This window comes from Otolemur garnettii, unplaced genomic scaffold (assembly GCF_000181295.1).
Source record: "Otolemur garnettii isolate 467f Iridium unplaced genomic scaffold, OtoGar3 scaffold00007, whole genome shotgun sequence".
In the NCBI taxonomy this organism is placed as follows: domain Eukaryota; kingdom Metazoa; phylum Chordata; class Mammalia; order Primates; family Galagidae; genus Otolemur; species Otolemur garnettii.
Genome location: NW_003852402.1, coordinates 3,668,625 through 3,690,980, shown reverse-complemented (window position 1 = coordinate 3,690,980; position 22,356 = coordinate 3,668,625). Strand labels below are relative to the sequence as shown.

At 42.1% G+C, this 22,356-nt stretch overlaps 1 protein-coding gene across 1 annotated transcript in view; it reads left to right on the top strand.

The window, feature by feature from the left end:
- Nucleotides 1-22,356, top strand: part of ATXN10 (ataxin 10) — a 119,018-nt gene that overhangs the window by 54,987 nt on the left and 41,675 nt on the right. The window contains exons 8-9 of the mRNA XM_003783111.3: nucleotides 2,334-2,442; nucleotides 3,855-4,024. Of these exons, the coding sequence (XP_003783159.1) occupies nucleotides 2,334-2,442; nucleotides 3,855-4,024 (279 nt within the window). The remainder of the gene's footprint in view (nucleotides 1-2,333; nucleotides 2,443-3,854; nucleotides 4,025-22,356) is intronic.

Below are 22,356 nucleotides of genomic sequence, written 5' to 3'. Positions count from 1 at the left end.
TTCCTTTATTTTGCGTGTTAGATATCAGGTTACAGGTTAGTTTTTTGGTAAAATGCATTCCTTTATTTTGCGTGTTAGATATCAGGTTACAGGTCACCCTTTTGAGACGAGGCCTTGCTCTGTTGCCCAGGCACAGTAGCCTCATTACAGTTCACGGTAGCCGTGAACGTCTAGGCTCAGTGATCCTCCTTCCTCAGTCTCCTGAGGGGCTGGGACTACAGGCGCCCACCACCATGTATGGCAATTTTTTTAATTTTTTAGAGCCAGGGTCTTACTATGTTACTCAGCCTGTCTCAAACTCCTGGTCACAAGCTCCCCTTCCTCCTTAGCCTCCCAAAGTGCTAGGATTTAGATGTGAGCCACTGCTGCTGGCTTTAGGTTACCTTTTTCCTTACATTTATTAAAAAACATTTCCAGAAAATTAATCTTTCTCTCATATATATAATAAACTTTTTAAAAACATAGTTAATTTTCTGTTTGAATTTACAACATTCTTAGCCTTTTAAAAGTCTTTTGTTTGTTTTTAATCTAGTTAGACTTACCAATTTTATCCTGGCCTCTGAATTTTGTTTACATATTTAGTAAACTTTTCCACTTAGATTGTGGAAATATGCACCCACGTGTGTAGTTCCTTCAGTACTTAGTCCACAGTTTTGTTAATCTAAAATTTCTTTTCATGTAAGGAGTGAGTTATGGGTTCACATGAATTATTTATGTCTTGTGACTGTCCAAGATTATACAGGCTTTGGTGTGAGACTGACCAGGTTTGAATCTTGATTTCTTCTGTTACTAGTGAATGATCTTGGAGAAGTTACTTATCATCTCTGTGCCTGTTTTTTTACCTGTAAAATAGATTTTAAATTGGATTTTTTTTTTTAAGAGACAGAGTTTCACTTTGTTGCTCTCGGTAGAGTGCTATGGCATCACAGCTCACAGCAGTCTCCAGCTCCTAGGCTTAGGTGATTCTCTTGCCTCTGCCTCCTGAGCAGCTGGGACCACAGCCGTCTGCACAACGCCCAGCTATTTTTTGTTGCCGGGGCTGGGTTCGAACCCACCACCCTTGGTATATGGGGCCAGTGCCCTACTCACTGAACCACAGGCACCACCCAAATGGATTTTATTTTAATATAAGTGTTTAGTGTGATGACTAGTACATAGCTAAATTTTTTGAATGCTGGCTGTTAATTTATTGTATCAATACCATTTAGTGAATAGTAATAATCTCATTTTTTTTCTGCTAATTTTAAGGCTGCCTGTATCATATACTAAATTCTTACATATATTTGGATTTATTTCTGGATGTTTCAGCTTTTTTACAGCGGGAACCAGTAAGATGTTAACAACTGGAGAAAGGCGAATTCAAAGACATGTGCCTTTATATGCAGTAGAGTTCTTTGAACCATGGCATTTTACAGGATTTCTGTGGGCAGGAAATTAATGTATTTCATAGGATATTTGGATCTTTAAAATGGAACTTGGATGCTGAGAATGCTTTAAAAGGAAAATATTTGCATAAATGATATGTAGCTAGTAATTTTGAATATTTATTCCACTCTTGGAAGGTATTTTTGCTTGAATAAGAACTTTCCTGACTCTTTGCTCCAAGAAGACACATAATGACACATCATCTTAGGTTCTTTTTGGGGAGTATTTATTTTAAATTTCAGATCAATATGAGGGTACAAATGTTGCGGCTACACTGTTTTCATTTCTAAAGTCAAGTTCAAGTTGTAGTTGAGCCCTTCACCCAGGGGGCGTGCTCCCCTTAGGCACATAGGTGAGATCCCGCCCCTTCTCTCCTCTCCCCTCCCCTCCCCCTTGCTAGACCGCACTTCTGGTTTCCTTTCGTGTGAGCATGTACTTGTTTACATATTGGTTTTATATTAGTATTGAGTACATTGGATGCTTGTTTTTCTGTTATTGTGATAACTTTGCCAAGAAGAATGTGTTTCAGTTCCATCCAGGTAAATACAAAAGATGTAAAGTCTCCATCTTTTCTTATGGCTAGATAAATACTAAATAGTACTCCATGGTATACAGATGCCACAGTTAGTGAATCCATTCATGGTTGATGGACAACTTGGGTCACTTCCACAGCTTGATGTGAACTGAGCTGTAACCATCATCTTACATTCTTGATGGCAGATGTCTGCTGCTAGTGAAAGTGACTATTTGTGTACATATTTAATACTTTGTTTTGCATCGTTCTGTTTCTTTCTTTAGATGAAATACAAGCACTGAATATGGAAATATTTTATTTTCTTATAGTTAATTATAAGTGTTAGGTCATTTAACTTCAAATGTAGTTAAAAGTTATGTTCTCTTTGTTTTAGGAGGCACTGGCTACAATTAGGCTTCTGGATGTGCTGTGTGAAATGACTGCTAATACTGAGCTGCTTGGCTACCTGCAGATTTATCCTGGCTTGCTGGAAAGAGTGATTGGTGAGTGAAACATCGTAAATAGTATTTTTAGTTAAGGCTTGTTATACTGTAATATAAATCCAAACACAAATCCTTAATTTTCAGTGTGTGATGTATTTTTGAGTTTTTTTGTGGATTATTTTTTCTTAGAGAGGAATTGTGGCATTGGGGTTTAGGCTTCGGGGCCAGATGATCCAAGTCCACACTGTAGCTCCGGCTCTTCCCTCTGCTAACTCAGCATTTCTTCTCAGTGAGGGGGGGTAACCTGCCTCCTTTGAGGGCCACATGGTAGAGGTTTCACCAGTAGTGGGTGTGGTCATAATGGTGGTGATTCTATATTACTATAGCTTGATAATATCTGTAAATATTTCTTGGTTAGACTTACTAAGAAGAAAATAGTGCCTCGCACATATTTTTTATTCAGTTTGTGTAAGAAAACTGTTTTAACCAAGAAGCTGTGAAGTATTACCAACCTTGCAAAAAGCTGTTAGCAAAAGAATTCAGGTAGAGCCTGTTCCTTGTGAATGGCCGTGCTTTGTATTGCTATTCACTATTACTGCTTTTTTTTCTTTTAAGAGATTATACTTTGAAGGCCAATATATTGAGGAAGATAACTTTGTATCTAGACTTACGAGCTAGTAGTGAGGTATAGAAGAAGATATTTTAGAATTCCTTATCAGTGTTTTATTTTGAATATAGTGCTTTTAGTGATAATTGACATAAAACGCTTTACGGAGAAAGCATGAGTTTGGAGCCAGGGCAGATGTGAGATGCCACCTGCCTCTGCAAGTTGCCAGCTTCTCTGAACCTAATTTCTTCATTATAAAATTGGGAGAGTGATACCTGCCCAGGTTTGTTGAGAGAGTTAAATGAAATGATGTGAGGACATTAAATTATAGTTCCTAGAAGATCTTCTGTTTTCATAGACTGATAGGAGGTATTCATAGAATATAGCAGTGGTAAGTTATTTCTTCTGAATATAGCTAAAATAGATCTATGGAGAACACACACTGCCTTCTGATTATCTGACCACTGCGGAAGACAACAAACTCTCTTCTTGGGTTCTGTCACTGAGTCATTGTAGATAGGGGTTGTACATTAGACTTGGCTGACTATAATTATCAGATTAATTCTTTCATAAGAAGTGGAGATTGGAAACCTTTTGTAAGAAAGATACCAGAATATTTTTAACTAATTTCTCTGAAAGTCCCAGTTGGGGTAATAATTATGACTTATCTCCCCCAAACTAGAGACAAAAACATTTAAAACAAAGGAAAAAGAGCCTTCTGATCATTATTTAAAAGAAGCTTTTGGTACTCTACCTTTTTCTATTTAAATCTGTTAAAATAAATCAGATTTGTTTATAGAAAACTAGTACAAAATACTAAAAAGTATTTTTCTATGGAAGATAAAATTTATTCTTTCCATTGTAGATCTTTTGCGATTGATTCATGTAGCTGGAAAAGACACTACAAACCTCTTCAGTACCACTGGCTGCATGAAGGCGGAAGGTGACATCTCGAATATGGCAGAGGGGTTCAAGTCTCATCTCATCCGTCTGATTGGAAATCTGTGTTACAAGAATAAAGAGAACCAAGACAAGGTAAGATTATTTCTCGGTCTGTGTCAGACATATATGGCTGCATTTAGAATATAGTATTTAGAGTGCAGTGCATGTTAGGTTTTTTGGAATGAAAGTTTGAGGTGCTTAGAAAGTAGCTTGAGAGAGAGACATATTACATACATATGTAATCTATATGTATATAAGTACATACATCTATATGTGTATATGAAATATGTTATATATTTATGTAAATTACATATTCCCCCACTGTTAAACATAATGTGTTATATTTGAGAGTTTGTATTTTTATAATTCTGTATTGTGTTTGTCCTTAGTTGCATTTGAGTCAGTCCCCTTTCTTATAAATTGTCAATGTTTGAGTAAACCTCTGCATTTAAGCACACTCTTATTTTGTGTAGAGGGCAGTCAATAAAAACATGTATTTAGGGAGCCTAGAAAATTCTCTAGCACATAATAAACACTAGTTATATTGACCATTATCTTAAAAAACAAACAAAAAGCCTTAAGTTATATCTGTAGCCTACATTTATGAGTGATAGCATCATAAATTTTTTCTTATTTTTGAAATGGATATAATGTTTAAGTATTACGTCTGTGGAAAGTTGGCAGGCCTCTTAGAAACTTCTTTTGTGCTGAACAGCTTAGAGGTGATTATATTGAGAATGTGAGGGAGAGATAAAAAGGGGTGGCAGGACATTTGGACCATGTGCCTCATATGAAACTAGCATTCCTGTGTCTTCCTGGAGTTTTACTGCAGGTGGCATTTGTTTTGCTTCTAAATTAAATGTATCTGTGTCAGGTTATATTTTCCTAAGATGGCAACAAAAGTACCTGTCATTTTACTTGTGTTTCTGTAGTGTGACTGGCATTGACCCACTGAGTGCTGGTATCTATTTCTCCATCCTTTGTGCTAGGCAGGCCCTGTGGCTGTTTTGAACAATAGAATTTGGCAGCAGTGATCCTGTACCATTTCTGGTATAGCCTTTAACTGGTCTGTTAACTAATCTAACAGACTGGCAGATTCTGTTTCCAGCTTTTTTGAAGTCATTGACCATGTACGAAGTACAGATTCCCTGAGGTCACCTTGCTGGGAGTTGCTGAGTCACCTGGAGAAGCCCTGGATGGTGAGCTGCAGTGAGGAGAGGGAAGGGGACGAGGCAGGGACTAGGCAGGGCACGTCAGGGACCAAGCATGTCTGAGAAACTGTCAGCTTCTTACTTGCCCCGCTGATGCCACAGGATCAGGGACATCCTGCCGCACAACACCTTTTCTGAATTCATGACCCACAGGATTGTGAGAAAAAGTGAAAAACTGGAGGAAAAATAAATTGTATAGGTCCTGCCTCTGTTAATAGCCCAGTGAGCTATTATTGGGCTGGTCTTCCTGCACATAACAGTTGTGAACTCTGGACAAAGGGTAGTTATGTGAAGACACAAACTTGACAGAACAGGCAGCTCTGCAGCAGATGGACACTTGGGAGACAGAAGAGGCACACAGCTCGCGCCCCTGGAGGCTGTGAATGCTCTAGTAGGAAATCTGCCATCTTTCTGGCTTGATGAATTGAAGAGCACTTTGGGGCAACCATAGCCATTGGAAAGTGATGGGGGTGGTCCAAGGAAGGAGAGAAACAAGCCCCCAAATCTGTGTGTCAACTACCTGGATCCTGCTGATGCCCAAATCACACATGTACGCAGCAGGCCCAAGTCATTGCGCTAAGGATAAAACAGTAGTACTGAGATGTGAGCTGCCACCCTAGAGTTTATAGATTAAGTCCAACTAAAATAATTGCATATGCCAAAATATCAGTAATCTTTAGAGAAAATATAATAGAATCCAGAGTTTCTGCAGCCACACCATTCACAATGTCCAGGATCAAATCCAAAATTACTTGACATACAGGAAAATGCGAACTGATCTTAAGAGAAACAGTACTTGATGGACACTGACTTTGAGATGACACAAATGTTGGGTTTAGCAGGCAAGGGTTTTATTTTATTTTATTATTTATTTATTTGAGACAGAGTCTTCCTCTGTCTTCCCAGCTACAGTGCAGTGGTATCATCACGGCTCACTGCAGCCTTAAAACTCTTGGGTTTAAGTGATCCTCCTGCTTCAGCCTTCCATGTAGCTGGGACTACAGGTGCACGCTGCCACACCTGGCTGATTTTTTCTGTTTTTGATAGAGATGGGGTCTGGCCTTTGCACAGGCTGGTCTTGAACTCCTATGCTTGAACAGTCCTCCTGCCTCAGCCTCCCAGAATGTTAGGGTTACAAGCATGAGCCACCATACCCATCTCAGGCAAAGATTTTAAAATAACAAATGTAACTATATTCAAGGATGTATAGGAAAATATTCTTTTTTTTATTTTATTTTATTTTATTTATTTATTTATTTATTTTTTGAGACAGAGCCTCAAGCTCTCCCCCTGGGCAGAGTGCCATGGCATTACAGCTCACAGCAACCTCCAACTCCTGGGCTCAAGCGAGTCTCCTGCCTCCGCCTCCCAAGTAGCTGGGACCACAGGCGCCCGCCACAACGCCCGGCTATTTTTTGGTTGCAGCCGTCATTGTTGTTTGGCGAGTCCGGGCTGGGGATTCGAACCTGCCACCTTAGGTGTACGTGGCTGGCGCCTTAGCCGGTTGGGCTATAGGCGCCAAGCCGGAAAATATTCTTCATATGAAAGAAAAGTAGGATATCTCAGCAGATAAATAGCAATTATAAAAAAGAACCAAATGGGCTCAGCACCCGTAACACCCTGGTTATGGCGCCAGCCACATATACCGAGGCCAGCGGGTTTGAACTGGCCCAGGCCAGCTAAACAACAGTGAAAACTGCAAAAGAAAGAATAGCTGGGTATTGTGGAGTGCACCTGTAGTCCCAGCTACTTGGGAAACTGAAGCAAGAGAATTGCTGAAGCTCAAGAGTTGGAGGTTGCTGTGAGCTGTGATGCCATGGCACTCTACCAAGGGTGACACAGTGAGACTCTGTCTCAAAACAAAACAAAAAAGCAAACTAGAATTGAAAAATACAGTATATAAAGTTTAAAAAAATTACCAAATGTGCTTAACAAATCGAGAAAGATGACAGAGGAAAGAGCTCTTGTGTTCGAGGCTACATCGGTACAAATCATCTTGTCTGAAAAATGGGGAAACAGATTAGAAATAAGATGGACATTTTATGATTCTAAATTTTGGGGTAATTTGTTATGTAGCAATTAATAACTGGAATAATTCCTAAGGGGGCACAGAGCCAGATGCCAGCTCAGGTGCAGTCTCGTGTGTGCATGCCGTGTCAGCACTTGTCAGCCTTCAGCAGGAGCCAACAGAAGACTGCGGACTCCGCTGGGAAAATTACTGGATGGGTTTTCACAGAAGAAAGTTTATGGAGAATAAAATACTTCACCTTTGTAATGACCAAGAAATGCCTTTCTTAAGCACAAAAGAGGTGGTTTTTCTTGTGTTTATTCTTTTGTTGCTAATTTGTATTGGCCCTTATAGGAACAAAATGTAGTAACCCTTAAAAGGCTTGTGAAATACCTCACTGAAGTCAGGATCAGATTGCACCCGGAGCAGATACAGAGTGTGCCCTGGAGGCCGCCGGTACATGGGAAGCCCCGTGGGGCTCTGCCCCTGCAGACGCTGATGGCACACTGTTTTCTGAGCAAACTCTAGAGGATATGAAGGAGTTCATTCTTTGAGCGTCAACTCAAAACCTCTGTCTCTCCCAGTTTCTTTTCTGTGTCAACAAAAGGCCTAAACCTGAAGGCGATTACTTCAGGGATTTTTTTCCTCCTACAACAGCTCTCTGATACAACACCAAAGTCTTATTCTAGATTTGCTGGAACCTTCTTTATTCTGTAGCCAAATCTTGATTCCAGCTGGGTTTTGCGTATATTTGTTCATTATTGCCTTGCACAGTGGAGTCCGCCAGCGCTCAGATGCTTTGATTACAGTTTTAGGGACAGGGATGGCATGTAGCAGCTCTTTATCACCAGACTGCTCCTTCTCCTTATGTTGTCTGTCTGGGTTGTCCCACTTCTGCCCAGACTGGGGCCTCTGGGGAAGTTTGGCTCCTTCTTTGCTCCAAGACTAAAGGTCTGAATTAGGGGGAATTTTGTATCATCTAGCCTAATTTGGGTTCATCCTTCACCCAGAAGAAAAATAAAACTTAGGATTTATTTGCTTAGTGTCTGCCGTGTCCCAGCATTGGGCTTAGTGTATTACCTGCATTATCAACTTTAATCTTCTTATCAGCCTTGCAAAGCAGGTTCTGCTAACCACATTTTAAGGAGAGGCCATCCTGTCAGTGAGTTGTAGAGCCCAAAGTAGAATTTGGATTTGTTTGCCTGTGAGTTCCTAGGCCTGTGCTGATTCCCCTGCACCACAGTGCCTGTCATTTGAGAGCTTTCCAAGAGTTTGGAGGGAAAGGTTTAAGTAAACTTCTGAAGGACTGCAGACCTGGAGGCTGGTGAGCCTGAATCTCCTAGGCTGGCCACGTCCCATCCTGGTTCAAGTCTGGTGCTCTGAGGGTCTTACTTGTCATCTCTGTCTGTGATTCATCCATTCATCCAACGTGAATGTTTCCAGCCTAGGGGATGTTTGATGACCAGAGAGGTGGGGCTTCTCCTCCTGAGATGCTTTCGTTCCAGGAGCACCAGTGACCATCTTTGCCTTTTTGAACCCAAATCCTCAAAGTATTCATAACACAACTCTTCCTGCTTTGCTTAATTCCTCTAAAGTTTGACCAGAGCCTTTTAAGCCCATCTGGGTCTCTCCACTGTGTGTGTAACTTCACTCATTGCAGGTGGCAACGTGAGCAGATGGCAGTCCTGCTCTTGTGTGGCCTTTTTCATTTTATACAGTTTTTTTTATCTGCATTAGTTTGTTGGAGCCTTTTTGACACCTCTGTGAAAAAGGCTGAAAAGATGTTATCATCATCATCATTTTCTAAATGAAGAAACTGAGGCCCAGAGGGGCTACATGTGTTTAATCAGCTGGCGTGTATTGAATGAAAACTTAAGGCGGTCACTTTGGGGGGGGTGACACATGTACAGTAGTAGCTCTGAAAAAAGTTTATACGCTGAGGCCTGTCAGAGAGGAACAGATGAGTGATGTGGTCCTCTGGCTGGCTGTGCAGGGTGCAGTAGTTGACAGGAAGGGTGATCATCTGCCTTTGAGGTTTGGTGTCTTGGGCAAGATGTGAGAGAGTGAGGGTGCTGGGCCTCAGTGAGTCAGCTCAGAGTGTCTCTGTCCCAGTCTTCCTAGGAGCCTTGAATTCTGAGTCTGTACACGTGATGCGTTGCAGTGTTTCCTGGATTGTGAAGGAGTTGCTAGACTCCCTTTCCTGAGCCACGGTAAGAGAGGTGTTCTTAAGTCCACCTGACTTCTGTTCTTACCTTGTTTTTGTGCTTGACTTGCACCATATTCCCTTTCTACCTTTCTACAGCTGTAGTGATTAGTTTACTTCTAAACCTTTGTGGACCTCAATGTAGATTCTGTTTTGGTTTCTATTATGAGAAGCAGGGGGGTGTTAATGCTGTGAATGTGCCGGAAGCATTCTTTGTCTTCTTTGTTAGAATAAGGAATGTAGGGTTTACTTTTTCTTCCCCATTCCTCTTTTCTTTGCTATTGTCATAATCTTATAGGTAAGTCTTTATTAGAAGAAAAACCAAACTTTTTTTATTTCATAAAGCTAAATGCATTTTTCAGAAAGGAAAGGCCTATGACCTAGTAAGTTTATTTACTTTCTTTTCTCCCCAAAGCAATTAGTTTTTTGTTTTATTTTGTTTTTGAGACAGTTTCAGTCTATTACCTGGGCTAGGGTGCTATGGTATCATAGCTCACAGCAACCTCAAACTCCTAGGCTTAAGCGATCCTCCTGCCTTAGGCTCCACAGTAGCTGGGACTATAGGCATGTGCCACCAGGCCCAGCTAGTTTTTCTATTTTTAGTAGAAATGGGGTCTTGCTCTTGCTCAGGCTGGTCTCAGACTCCTGAGTGCAAGTGATCCACCTACCTTGGCCTCCCCGAGTGCTAAGATTATAGGCATGAGCCTCTATTAGGCCCAGCCAAAGAAATTGTATTGACTAAAACGGGCCATGCGCTGTTTAGTCATTGAGTCCATTTTGCCAAAGATTTTATGAAAATATAGTTCAATTCCTTCCCTTTTTCCATCTCCTTCCTGATGTAAAAGATTCCTAGCAGTTGGACACATGCTCGATGGAGCCAGGTGTTTAAATATATGTGCAGGTAAAGCTTTCATTGCAAGCATAACTTCATTTTTAAAATAAGTCTGTAGTGTATGGAAAAGTCCAGCATGGAAAGACAAACTTTATTTGGCCCCTCTAATTCTCAATTATGAAGATAAGTTTCATTTAATACATGCAACATTTTTGTAATACATTTTTATTAAGTTTTCCTCATTGTTTTATTCCCGTTGTCTAAATCATACCTGGTACCTAGTAGGCACTTTGTACTTTTCTTGAATGAGTATTTATTTTTAGAATATTTGTGGAATGTCTGCTCTACGTCAAACACAGTTTTAGTTCTGAAGTTACATGCATATGGCAAGGAGGACATATCCGTCCCATTCATGGAGTCCAAATTCTACTGTGAAATTTCCTGACTGTATTTGCAAACAGAGACTAGTTCAAATAAAATACATTTTCAAACGAAAATTAATGTTTCTCTAAATTCTGGGTTCTTTAATTATTTTTGAAAGTCTTTTGTTTTAGGGTACATTTGAATATATTCTAAGTTACTGTTATTTGTCGTATTTTTATCCAAATAATGTATATTTTAGAGTATAAGAGGATCTATATCGTGTAATATTTGTAAGTAACTAAAAAATATTTTTTAAATCTGAGGTTTAGGTTTTGTAAATCTGAACTTGCTTTTTCCATTAGTCTTCAGTAAAGATTCCCACTGTTGCAGCTGTTGAACATTCAGAACGTGATCCTTTTGCAGTGTTCTTTTTTGAGGGGCAGGGCTGCCTTTCAGCTTTTCACATCAGGCACAAGGAGGCAAGAGCCTGTGAGCTGGCAGCTCCTCCTTTATCATTTCCTTCTACCTGATGTGTGTTTAAGTAGCATATTTGCCTATTAAATCATCAAATTGAAAAAAAAATGTGTGGCTATTTCCCAGTTATTTTCTTTATGCTGGTGCTGTTAGTGTTAGCACCTGTCTCGTACATGGCACTGACTGGCTTGTCCATCACAGGGATAACTGAGTGACTGCTCTGTGGAGAAATTAAGGAAAGCTTGACCCACATGTGGTAGTGTTGTCCTTGGAGGGGTGTAAAATAGATGGGGCTTGCACGGCGCGTGGTGCTGTGTTCTCACTCGGGCCAGCTTCCGCACTCACCCTGTGTTAGCATCGGGCAGCTTCCCAACCATCATCTTTTTCCTGAGAAAGCTTAACCTGGGCTTCAGAGCCAGGTGTACAAAGTGTTTTCTCTCCAAACGCTCCCAACACTGATCCATGGAGAAACCTCTTCTGCGCCACACGTCTGCTATCCCTCCTTCACTCCCCCAGCCTCTCTATGATGAATAGGTCTGGCTCATTTTGGTGTCTCCCCCTTTGTACGTATTAATATTTAAATAGAAATTTGTAGACAACATTTCATAAGTATTCATGAAGTTTAATCTTTATATTCTGTATTCTGAGTACATTTCTTTTCTAATGAAACTTCTTGGAAGAAATAAAACGAAGGCAAATGTAAGAACTTTCTTTAGTACAAGAATAATTTTTTTTCTTGTCATTTCCACCGATGGTTTCTGAGTTGAATCTCCCTTTTGTTATTGTCTAGTAAACAGCTGAAGTGTCATTTGTGTGTAGCCCAGAATTTGTTCTGGCATAATGCTGAGAGTATGTTAAGGAACTTTGAGATTATAGGTGTATGTCTTATCCCAATTGGACTGTGTGTGTTTCCTCTGTCAGAAGCCAAGTTGCTCAGAATTTCTGCTTATTGATTTGAAGATTGAGTGTATAGGCAAGATCTGGCTTGCTTAGAATTCCACTTCTTTGTAATGTAATCCCAGTTCAAGAAATATGTCAAAATTCATAAATCAAGCTGTCACCATTAGTTTCCTGAACTTACAGTTCCTGTTACAGTAAATGAAATTAAAATTCCTATCTAGAGGACACCTATCATGGTTTAGTTTGTTGCAGCTGTAAATTTTTTTTTAAAGACATAAAGAGTGTTCTACCATTTGACTTAAAAAAATTCCTTTTCTTTGCCTTGTTATGGAGTAGTCAGCTTATTGTTTTGCAGGAAAGGCGTATCATTATTTAAAAGGCGGAATTACACTAATTACATGAGAACATAGGGATGAGTTCTTGTCTATCACTATTACTGTTGTAGACTAACCAGGCTCCAGGCCCACAGCTGTGCTACCTGCACTTTGCTCTCTAGGCCGTAAGCACCTGGAAGGCAGATACACACATCTGGCTTCACACCTGCCCTGACACCTGGTGCAGAGGGTAATGACATTATGAAATAGCGGGTGATTATCCCCATTTCACTGATGAATCAAGCGTGGAGTAGTTGAGTTACGTGCTTGGGGCAGTAGCAGGTAGAATTTTGACTCCAGCATCCCAGCTTTTTCTACTGTACTGTTTCCAAAGCAAGAAACATTTGAGACTACCCTCTGAAACCTGGCACCAAATTAGTAAGACTCCTTAGGGAGTCTTTAATGTACAGCAGCACACGTGGCTTTGACAGCAGCTCTTGACAATGACAGTGTTTCTCAATTTGTGCTGAACTTTTCCCTGTCATAGACTGAAGTGTGTTAGAGAATGAGGTTTCTTTGCAGTTGGTGTGGGGGACTGTATTGCAGGGACACGGGCTTTTCTGAGAAGCAGTTTGCCTCAAAGGAAGACACTGCCCAAGAATCCACTTTTAACTGCTACCCATTTTCTTCACCTTGCTGTATGATCAATTTCTAGACAACAGTGCTTTTAAATGGACTTGTATGTAATAGGAAAACCATTATTTCACAGTGTCGGAACAAGAAATGTCTGAGATGGAAGCCAGCTACATAAACAGAGAGATGTGCCTTATTACTGGAGGGAAGTGTGGAACATTTTAAAGATACTAGTTGTTTTAAAATTCATTTTTATTACTTAGGCCAGTTGACATCCCACTGAGGAAGAAAAAACTCCCAGAATTTTGACAACAAAGTGAAAATCAAAGAATTTTCTTAGCAATCCTTAACTATACTTTAAAGCTAAAACAAAACCATGTGCAGACGTGTATAGGTTAGTGGAAGAGAATATGTTCTTTGGAAACAGACCCCCAAGAAGCTGTAGAAAGTGACCTTGTGATAAGGATGACCTGGTAAGGAAAGCTCATTCAGAAGTGAGCCATGAGTAACTGGTTAGCTGGCGCAAATAAGCTAAGCTCACCTGCAACAAAAAATCAGTTTGGGATTGATGAAAGAATCAAATATTTAGAACAGAACCATGGAAACTTAGAATTTTATTTTAATTGATTTTTCAGAGTAAGCCAGGGTATTTTAATGGACAAGAAACAATGAAGGTTGTCACAGATTTGACTGCAGATAAATGAGGGACGCTGCTCTTGAGTCGGCCTGCCTGTGTTGAGACTCTGGTTCTGCTCAACAGTAGCAGGGTAACCTTACTCAGCCAGATACCAGAATAATGTCAGTATTTAAGGCACAGAGTTGTTGTGAGGAATAACTTAGATAACGAATATAAGACATACAATAAACATTTAGGAACAGACATACTTGTAGTTATGCTTATTTCAGCATTATAGATATTAAGAATTATCTGCTTTTCTGTCAGTAGGAAATGCTGTAATACATTATGGTAATACGGTATGCAGCTGATAAAAATTGTGTTTCCTGCAAGTACTGTGTGGTTACAGTGCTCCTGGTGTCATGGTTTGTCAGAGTTCAAAGCAGGAGGCAGCCCTGTATCAGATTAGCCCCCACCTTTATGTATTTTTATATCTGTGTTCTGTGTATATTTATGATACACAAATATGTACGTCAGTGACAAATGATCTGAGAGAAATATGCTACAATGGTGATAGTAATTTTCTTAGGCTGAGAGAATTGAGGAGTGGTTTCTTTTTTTCTATATTCCTTTGTGATCTTTACAGTGAACATGAATCCCTTTAATAGTAACAGTGAGATGCTATAGAAAGGGGGCGGCTCCATGTCCAGGGTTCCTGTTGTTCTCTGTGATAAGAAGAGGGTGTCTCAGTTCATTGGTGACTGGGCCTTTCTTTCTCGTGGACTTTCATAGGCTCTCTATTGGGCACTGGCAATAAAAAGTAAAACTTTAGCATGTGATCTGGAGAGTTTTGCAAACTGAAATAATTAATAGATGGGATGAGGGTAGTTAGGTGGGTGAGAGACAAATAAAAATATGTATAAAGATTTTTCTGCCACTGTGTTGAACATTCTACCCCCTCCCCCCCTTTAAAGGAAGAGGAATTTGAATTTACTTTCCACTGTTAGGTGTTCTGGTTTGGGTACGTTAGCTTTGATTTGACTGAGTGCATGAGTGTTTCAGATTTCTGTTATGTGTCTCAATCTAATGAAAATGAGTGCTTTTGACATTGTGAAATTTCTTTGTATCTCCCCAGGCTTCATTTCTTTGGTTAAATTTAAAAAGTGCTCTTATTTCAAATGTTGGAGATATGGACTGTCTGTCCCACATCTAAAACAGTTTTGATCTTCAGCATATTTAGTTTTTTCCCCCCTTCCTGGCAGCAACTGAAAATTAAGAGGATCAAAGTTATGTTCCTATAAAAGACGTTTTTCATCAGCGCTGGAAGTCATTATCACCCTCCTCCCAGCCCCACCTTTTAAAAGCCAATTGCTTATCTTACTCTGGTAGAATTTTAATTTCATATTCATTTCTCATATTCTAATGGAACAAAAATGATATTTAGTCTCAAGCTGTGGGTTTTAGTTCACATTTAAACCTACTGCTATGTTACAGTTAAAGTCACAGTATTTTTTACTCCAAAGAGTAACAGCCATGCTGTTTTGGCAAAGCAGTTAGAACTTTCCATTCAGTTCAACAAGTCTATAATCTGCCATATGCTGTTACTAGCGAGTAATCTAGACATGGGGGACGCAGACATGAGTTTGGCCCAGTGCTCTCTCGAGGAATTTGCAGTGTAGGGGGAGACAGATGCAAAAACGCATCCCCTCCATGTGCAGAGTAGGTAGTGTGGAAGCACTGGGAGCTGGGTGTACATGGCTCCCCTCCGAACCTTGGGAAGAACCCCTGCCTTAGCCCCTGAAGGATGAGTGAGCGCGAATTGGGCAGGTACTGGAGTGGGTGGGCCTTGTAGGTCCAGGAACACCTGTAGGCAGGTGTGTGGCACAGCCCGCAGAGCACTGGGCACACTGGGACCTGAGGGTGGGCTGGCTGGGCCCCCAGGCTCCACACTCAGATGCAGGAGCCGAGTCCCAGGGCAGGTTCAGTTGTGCCTTCCTTACTGAAGCTCTCATTTCTGAAAATTATTTTGGGTTGTTTTTCAGATCTATTTGTTCTTTCATTGTGCTGCCTGGGTGTATTTGTCTTTAGGCATTTAAGACACGTATTTACGCTTGGAGATTGTTTTTATTTCTAGTCCTTGGGGTATAGTTTTCTCATTTGTTCTCTTTTTTCTTTCTCTGGTTCCTTCTCCCAGCAATTTGTGTGTGTGTGTGTTTTTTTTTTTTTTGGTTTTTTGAGATAGAGTCTCACTATGTCACCCTCAGTAGAGTGCCATGGGCACCTCATTCTCTTGCTTCAGCCTCCCAAGTAGCTGGAACTACAGGCACCTGCCACAATACCCGGCTATTTTTTTTGTTGTTGTTGTTGTTGTTGTTTAGCAGGCCCAGGCCGGTAAGAACCCACTAGCCCCAGTGCATGTGGCCGGCCCTCTAACCACTGGCCTACAGGCACCAAGCCAGCAGTTTGTGTTTTTTAGGTTACGCTCATCTTCTTCTGGAAGCTCGAGGGTCTCCAGCTGTGAACTTGTCCTCACAGAGTGGTTTGCTCTTGCTTCCGTCTCTTGGGGTCCCTGAGGGTCTGCCTTTGTCTTAACCAGTTTTTATACTAATATAACTTCTTCACTGGGGAGTCTAGTACCACACTGACAGTGTAAATTTGGACAGTGTGGTAATGGTCTTTCCTGGTCCCCCACTCAGATGTCAGGGCAAACCAAAGCCTGATATGTTTAATAAAAACCAGAGGATGGAGTTTTTCACGAAGGGGCAGTCTGTGATAGTCCCCCATTCTAGACTGGAGGTTCTCCTTCCCGGGCACTGCCCTCCTAGCTGTAGGCCACCTGCCTTGTGTGCATTCCCTTAGAGCTGCTTACACCTCAGCTTCCAGAGACCTGGCCTGCTCAGATCTTGGATACCTCTGCGCTTGTGTGCCTCTCTGGCTTTTTATTTCTGGCCACTCAGAATGATGGCCATTTCTGTCACCCAGTGACAGGATGAATGAAGCCCAGGTCCCCTGAGCCCCGTGAGGTTGAGCACAAATGTGAATCCTGTAAGTCAAGCAGGAGCTGCTGAGAGATAGCCCGAGGGGTGGGCTCCAGGTTGACTGAAGGAACCCTTCCTGGCTGCCACATCTTTGCACTCTTGCCTTAAGCATGGTACATGGAGAAATTTTGCTTTAGGGGAAAAAGCCAGTTTAAATTTCAGGGATTGCCTAACTACTGATCTCACATTCTTCATCTAGGAAAAGGAGATGACTTTACTTGCCTCATTGCATTGTGCTTTTGTTGTGAGGATTAAATCAGCATGGAGGAGATAGCTAACAGCTGCCTTTCATGGTCCCCTGTGTGTCCTGGGAAACACTCTCTGATCTGGAGGTTAGAAGAAACCAGGGTGGAATGAAGGATGCTTCCACCTCCTTGCTGCCTCATAGGCTCTGGTCCTCCCCTCCAGGTAGCCCGAATTCTGGGGTTAATCTCTGTAATCAATACCTTTCTTATGCTCTTCATGCTACTAATTGTACTAATTTGTTACATTTGGAATTACCTAGGTATCTTTTGGGGGCTGGTATTATTAATTTGGTCACTTATTTATATTGGAAAAATAACATTTTGAACCTTAATCAAGACTCTGCAAAAGTAACTTAATTCCAACATGAATAGTAACAATCGTAGCAGTAGTCAAACACCTACTGTGTGCCAGGCACTCTCTGACTCCTGACATACCTCAGTACACTTAACCACGTATTGTCTGGAGTGGGTAGTATCATCCCCATCTTAACAAATTTGTGAACTGAAGCACATTGGGATTAAATAACTTGGCCCAACTCACACATAGCCCTTCAGTGATGGAGCCTCATAAGAACCCAGGCACGCTGGCCCCAGCCCTGGCCCCAGGCTCTGAACCTTGGCACAGCTGCTCAGGTGCCCCTCCTTCCATGTGACGCAGACCTGGTGCTGGCTGATCTCCGAGAGTCTGAGAGTTGCCCACTGAGGGGCATCGTTAGCTAAAGTTACAGTTTTTTTCAGATGTTATGATCTCAGATTTGAGTTGTATTTTGCAAATACATACAGAGCGTCTACTATCAATCTTTCAGAGGTAGGAGTAAAGGGGATTTTTGTAAATTAAGTTGAAAATAGGATTCTCTTTATCTAGACTATTTTTAAGAAATCAGTCTTTGGTGTGCAGCCTTGAAAGACTTGACATTTCCAAAAAGATAGCTTTCTTTAAAAGTGTGAACTAACATGTGTGTTTATAAAAGCAGAGTGGTACTGGTGTTCTCTAACCATGTAAGAACTATTGCATGGAAAGAAAGTAGCGATAACTGTGTTCAGCTTCTGTAGGGTATTTCCAGTTTTCTTTGATTGAAATTTTCTGAGGAGGTCCTCAGGCAGCGTTTCAGGCCCATCTGCTGAGTGGCCCCTCCTTGTTTACACTGGTGTGCACGTGTGCATGTGTGGGGATGAGGTGGGGGGGTGAGGAGATTGTCCTTTTCAGGTCGAACTTTCTGTATTATTGTACATCTTGTGTTACAAATCCTTCAGTAAGCTGCACTTAGCTCATGTTACTCTCAGAGATTTGAATAATTGGTTTAATGTGAGACTAATTTCTGGGAATGATTCATCACTATTTACTTGCTATGTGTTAGTGACAATGTTATATTTTTCTACTGGAGAAATCCAAGAGAATGCTTTTCTATCAAGTCACTGCCATGGCGGCATTGGAGGTGGGAGGGGAGTTGGTTTTCATCTTTTCAGTCCCAGACTGTGGCCACGTGAAGGTAGAGAGAGAGGAGTAGAACTGAGAGGCGTCCCAGGCTTTTTCAGGCCCTCGTCCTTGTGGCCAGGACTGATTTTGGTCTGCACCTGCAGCTGCCCGGGCAGCCAGCCTGGGGCAGGGAGTGGGAGAGGCACAGGGGCGGGAGAGGGGGCATTGATAGGAAAAAACCCCACGGGTAGTAGGAAGCCGGGAGGGAAGAGGTCTGCTGGAATTTCACCTGCAGCCTCCACCCTCTCCACACAGAACAAAATAGAAATGTCTCAGAGCTCCGGTGCAGTGAGCATTCAAGAGTTGTGCTGGCCAGGATGAGGCCTAGGAGTGTGTTCCAATGTTGTTCTTAGAACAAAATACATCATTTTTGGTTTGAAACATTAGATTCCAATTAATGCAATTAATTGTGCAATTTCCAATTTGCAAAAACTGGAGTTTTCTAAGGCATATCACTCTTAATTTCAAGGTTACTTTTAATGTGTTGTTGTGCTAATCCACAACCTTGGAAGTTCCTGGTTAGTGCAATGTTTCATGCTCTGACGATTATCTTTAAGATGTTGTTTTTAGGTTGCCAGGTGTTCATTTAAACACACCAGCCCATGTGCTCCTGCATGCAGGCGTGTATGCACGGGCACAGCAGGGTGCCAGGAGCTGTAATTTAAAGTTGGATTGATAGAGGAGTGTGTAATGTTTTTATCTTCAGGGCAAGCTGCCGATGTACAGTTTCGTGTGACATCTCGTTTTTTAAAGGCCTGAGGCATCAGTAATCTTTACAGCAAGAATTCTGGTGCTGTGTTATGCATTCCAGGCTTACTGTTTATTCTGCCCAGTAAATATATGGCTTTTATGGACTTATAAATCATGACAGTAGGACTCATACATATCCAAGAAAGAAGAGATTTAAATCTTTAGAGTTACCAAGATTTAATGTAATTTAGACATTATTCTTACTTAGGAGTACCATTCTTATTTAAGGGCAGTATATCTCATATCTTTGAAGATAACTTTAAAATCATCTTGCCAGAACAACAAATATTTATGAAGAGCACACTATGTGCCAGGCATTATGCAAGGTGCTGGGGAGAAGGAAGGGAAAGACAAGGTCCTGACCCTTAGGTAACTCAGAGCCTGGAGGAAGAAGCCAGAGATGATTGGGGCTGAGGATTCCCTGCTCTGCTTGTGGCCGTAAGTCATGAGCACGGCTTCCAAGGGAGCTGACCATGCATGGATGAGAAGTATTTAATAATGTCAGCAGAGGCCACGTCCACTTGACCGATCATATGTTCCTCTCCTCACCCCCTCTGCTTCACAAGGCTCTACTTTTAGGGGGATGTCCCACCTCAGCTGCCCTTATGAGCTAAAGACACAGAGGGGACTAATTTGACAGTTGGCATGTGATTTATATACAGTAACACACAAGAGATTTTAAATGAATGGCTCCATAAGGTTTGACAGATGCCTGCCCCTGTGTAATTGTCACCCAGTCACGACACAGAAGATCCCCTCCTGCTTCAGGAGGTTTCACCATGCTGAGGCTGCTTTCGTGTGCCAGGGCATAACGGGCAGTGAAATAATGGCCCCAAGAGAAGACTGAGAACGGGGGAGCCTCGCATTGCATTCTTTTCATGTGGAGATATTTGATGTTAATCCCATGATGTGGACTGTCCTTACTCCTTTGCTCAGACTCCCCTGGGAGCAGTAGCCCGTGTCCTGGTGGCCTCGCTCATGTTAGGTGACTTGTGTCTTCCCATCTGTGGGTCACGTTCCTGACCTTCACCTGTCCTTGCCTGCAGGTTCCCCGCAGCCCGGGTACTTCTGTGAGCGGGTCCTCCCCAACCTCGCCCTCCTTGCCTTGCCCAGCATGTGTGGGGTTAGTGCTCAGCGTTGTTCCTGTAGCTTAGAGTTTGCCGAGGGCCTGCTGTGAGCCAGACTCTCTGTGAAGCTCTGCGGTTCAAAAATTAAGTCGGATGCAGCCCGTTCTCAGGTAGCTCATGGTCTGCTGCTGTAGGAAACAGACAGTGAGATGATCCGATCTAGTGAGAGCTGGGAAGGGAAGTGGGCACTGCGGCTTCTGGTCTCGGGTGTCAGGAGTGACAACAGCAGCAGCAGCAGCAGGGATGGGGTGCTCGGTGTGGGGCAGATCCTGAGCACTGGCTCTTACCTTGATTCACGTTAATGTTTTTCCCATTTGCAGATGAGACTGAGGGCTAGAGAGGTTAAGGAACATGCCCAATACTATGTAATTGTTAAATGGTGTGAGCAAGAAACAAACTGTTATTTTAAGCCACTTAATAATAAGAGTTTCGCAGATTGTTTGTTACTGCAGCAGAAACTAGCCTCTCCTAGCTGATGAGGGTGCCGGGTGCGGAGTGGATTGGAGAGGAGCCACCCAGGGGAGAGGAGCTTGTGGAAGTCACTGCAGGTGTCTGGACTGGGAGGAGGTGGGAGCCTGGTCAGTGGTGTGGGGGCCAAGGAATAAGGGGGCAGATAATGTGGAAAAGAGCAGTGCAAGAGGAAGTTTTTTCTGGTGAGCCTATTGTATTTCACTACTATTATCCTTGTGGGTAAGAAGTTGGCTTTTTCTTGCTGCCTTAACCTTTTCAAGGACTACCTCCTATTTGAATGCTTTGTATTGGCAATTTTTTTTTGTAGAGCTAGAGTCTCACTTTATCACCCTTGGTAGAGTGCTGTGGCGTCACACTGCTCATAGCAACCTCCAGCTCCTGGGCTTAGGCGATTCCCTTGCCTCAGCCTCCCAAGTAGCTGGGACTACAGGCACCTGCCACCATGCCTGTCTGTTTTCTTTCTTTTTTTTTTTTTGAGACAGAGCCTCAAGTTGTCCCCCTGGATAGAGTGCCCTGGCATTACAGCTCACAGCAACCTCCAACTCCTGGGCTCAAGCGAGTCTCTTGCCTCCGCCTCCCAAGTAGCTGGGACCACAGGCGCCCGCCACAACGCCCGGCTATTTTTTGGTTGCAGCCGTCATTGTTGTTTGGCGGGTCCGGGCTGGGGATTCGAACCCGTCACCTTAGATGTACGTGGCTGGCGCCTTAGCCGGTTGAGCTATAGGCGCCGAGCCCCTGTCTGTTTTCTTTTACAGTTCGGCCAAGGCCAGGTTTTAACCACCACCCTCTGTATATGGGGCTGGTGCCCTGCCCACTGAGCCACAGGCACCACCCTGTATTGGCAATTTTGAGCAGAGCTTATCTCACCTTCTAAAATGTTGCAGTCTCGCCTGAGCTGCACATCTCTGAGCTGCCTGCCTCTCCGTCTCTCCTGAGGCCTAGCACAGTGCCTAACCCACGGTGAAAGCCCGCTCAAGTTTTAGGGATGAACAAATGAATAGTCTGAAATATATTTATTGTTTTTGCAAACTTTTCTAAGCTCATGTCATTATTAAATTGTAATACAGTGTAATAGGTAAAAATTTCTTTTTCCTTTTTTTTTTTTTTTTTGACACAGTTTCATTATGTCGTCCTTGGTGGAGTGCCATGGCGTCACAATCTCAGAGCAACCTCAAACTCTTGGGTTTAAGCGATTGTCTTGCCTCTGCCTCCCATGTAGCTGGGACTATAGGTGCCCGCCACAGCGCCAGGCTATTTCTTGTTGGCAGTTGTCATTATTGTTTAGCTGGCCTGGGCCAGGCTCGAACCCACCATGTTCGGTGTATGTGGCGGGCACCGTAACCACTGTGCTACGGGCACCAAGCCTAATAGGTAAAAATTTCTTGAAAAAGATAAAAATTAAATGTGATGTAGCGTATAATTCAGTTTGTGCTAGAAAATATCTATTTTCCATTTTTTAAAAATTAAGTATCTATTTTCTATTTTTTGGAGCATTCTGAATCCACCGACTGTAACACTTTATACAAGTCTTTGCTCTTTATTTTTCCATCATACACCCCTTCCACGCTTCTGCCTAGTCATTATTAGTTACATATAAATCTATTTTGTGCCAAACTGTAGAGAGTAGCAAAAGTTGGTTGCTTGTCTAAATGGCCTTTAATTACAGCTGAAAAAAATTAGGCTGTTGTGCTAGAGATAGCTTTAAAAAATTGGCTAAAACAGAAGAGGCTGATTTAAGTGCAGTCAGGTTGAAACTGTATTTA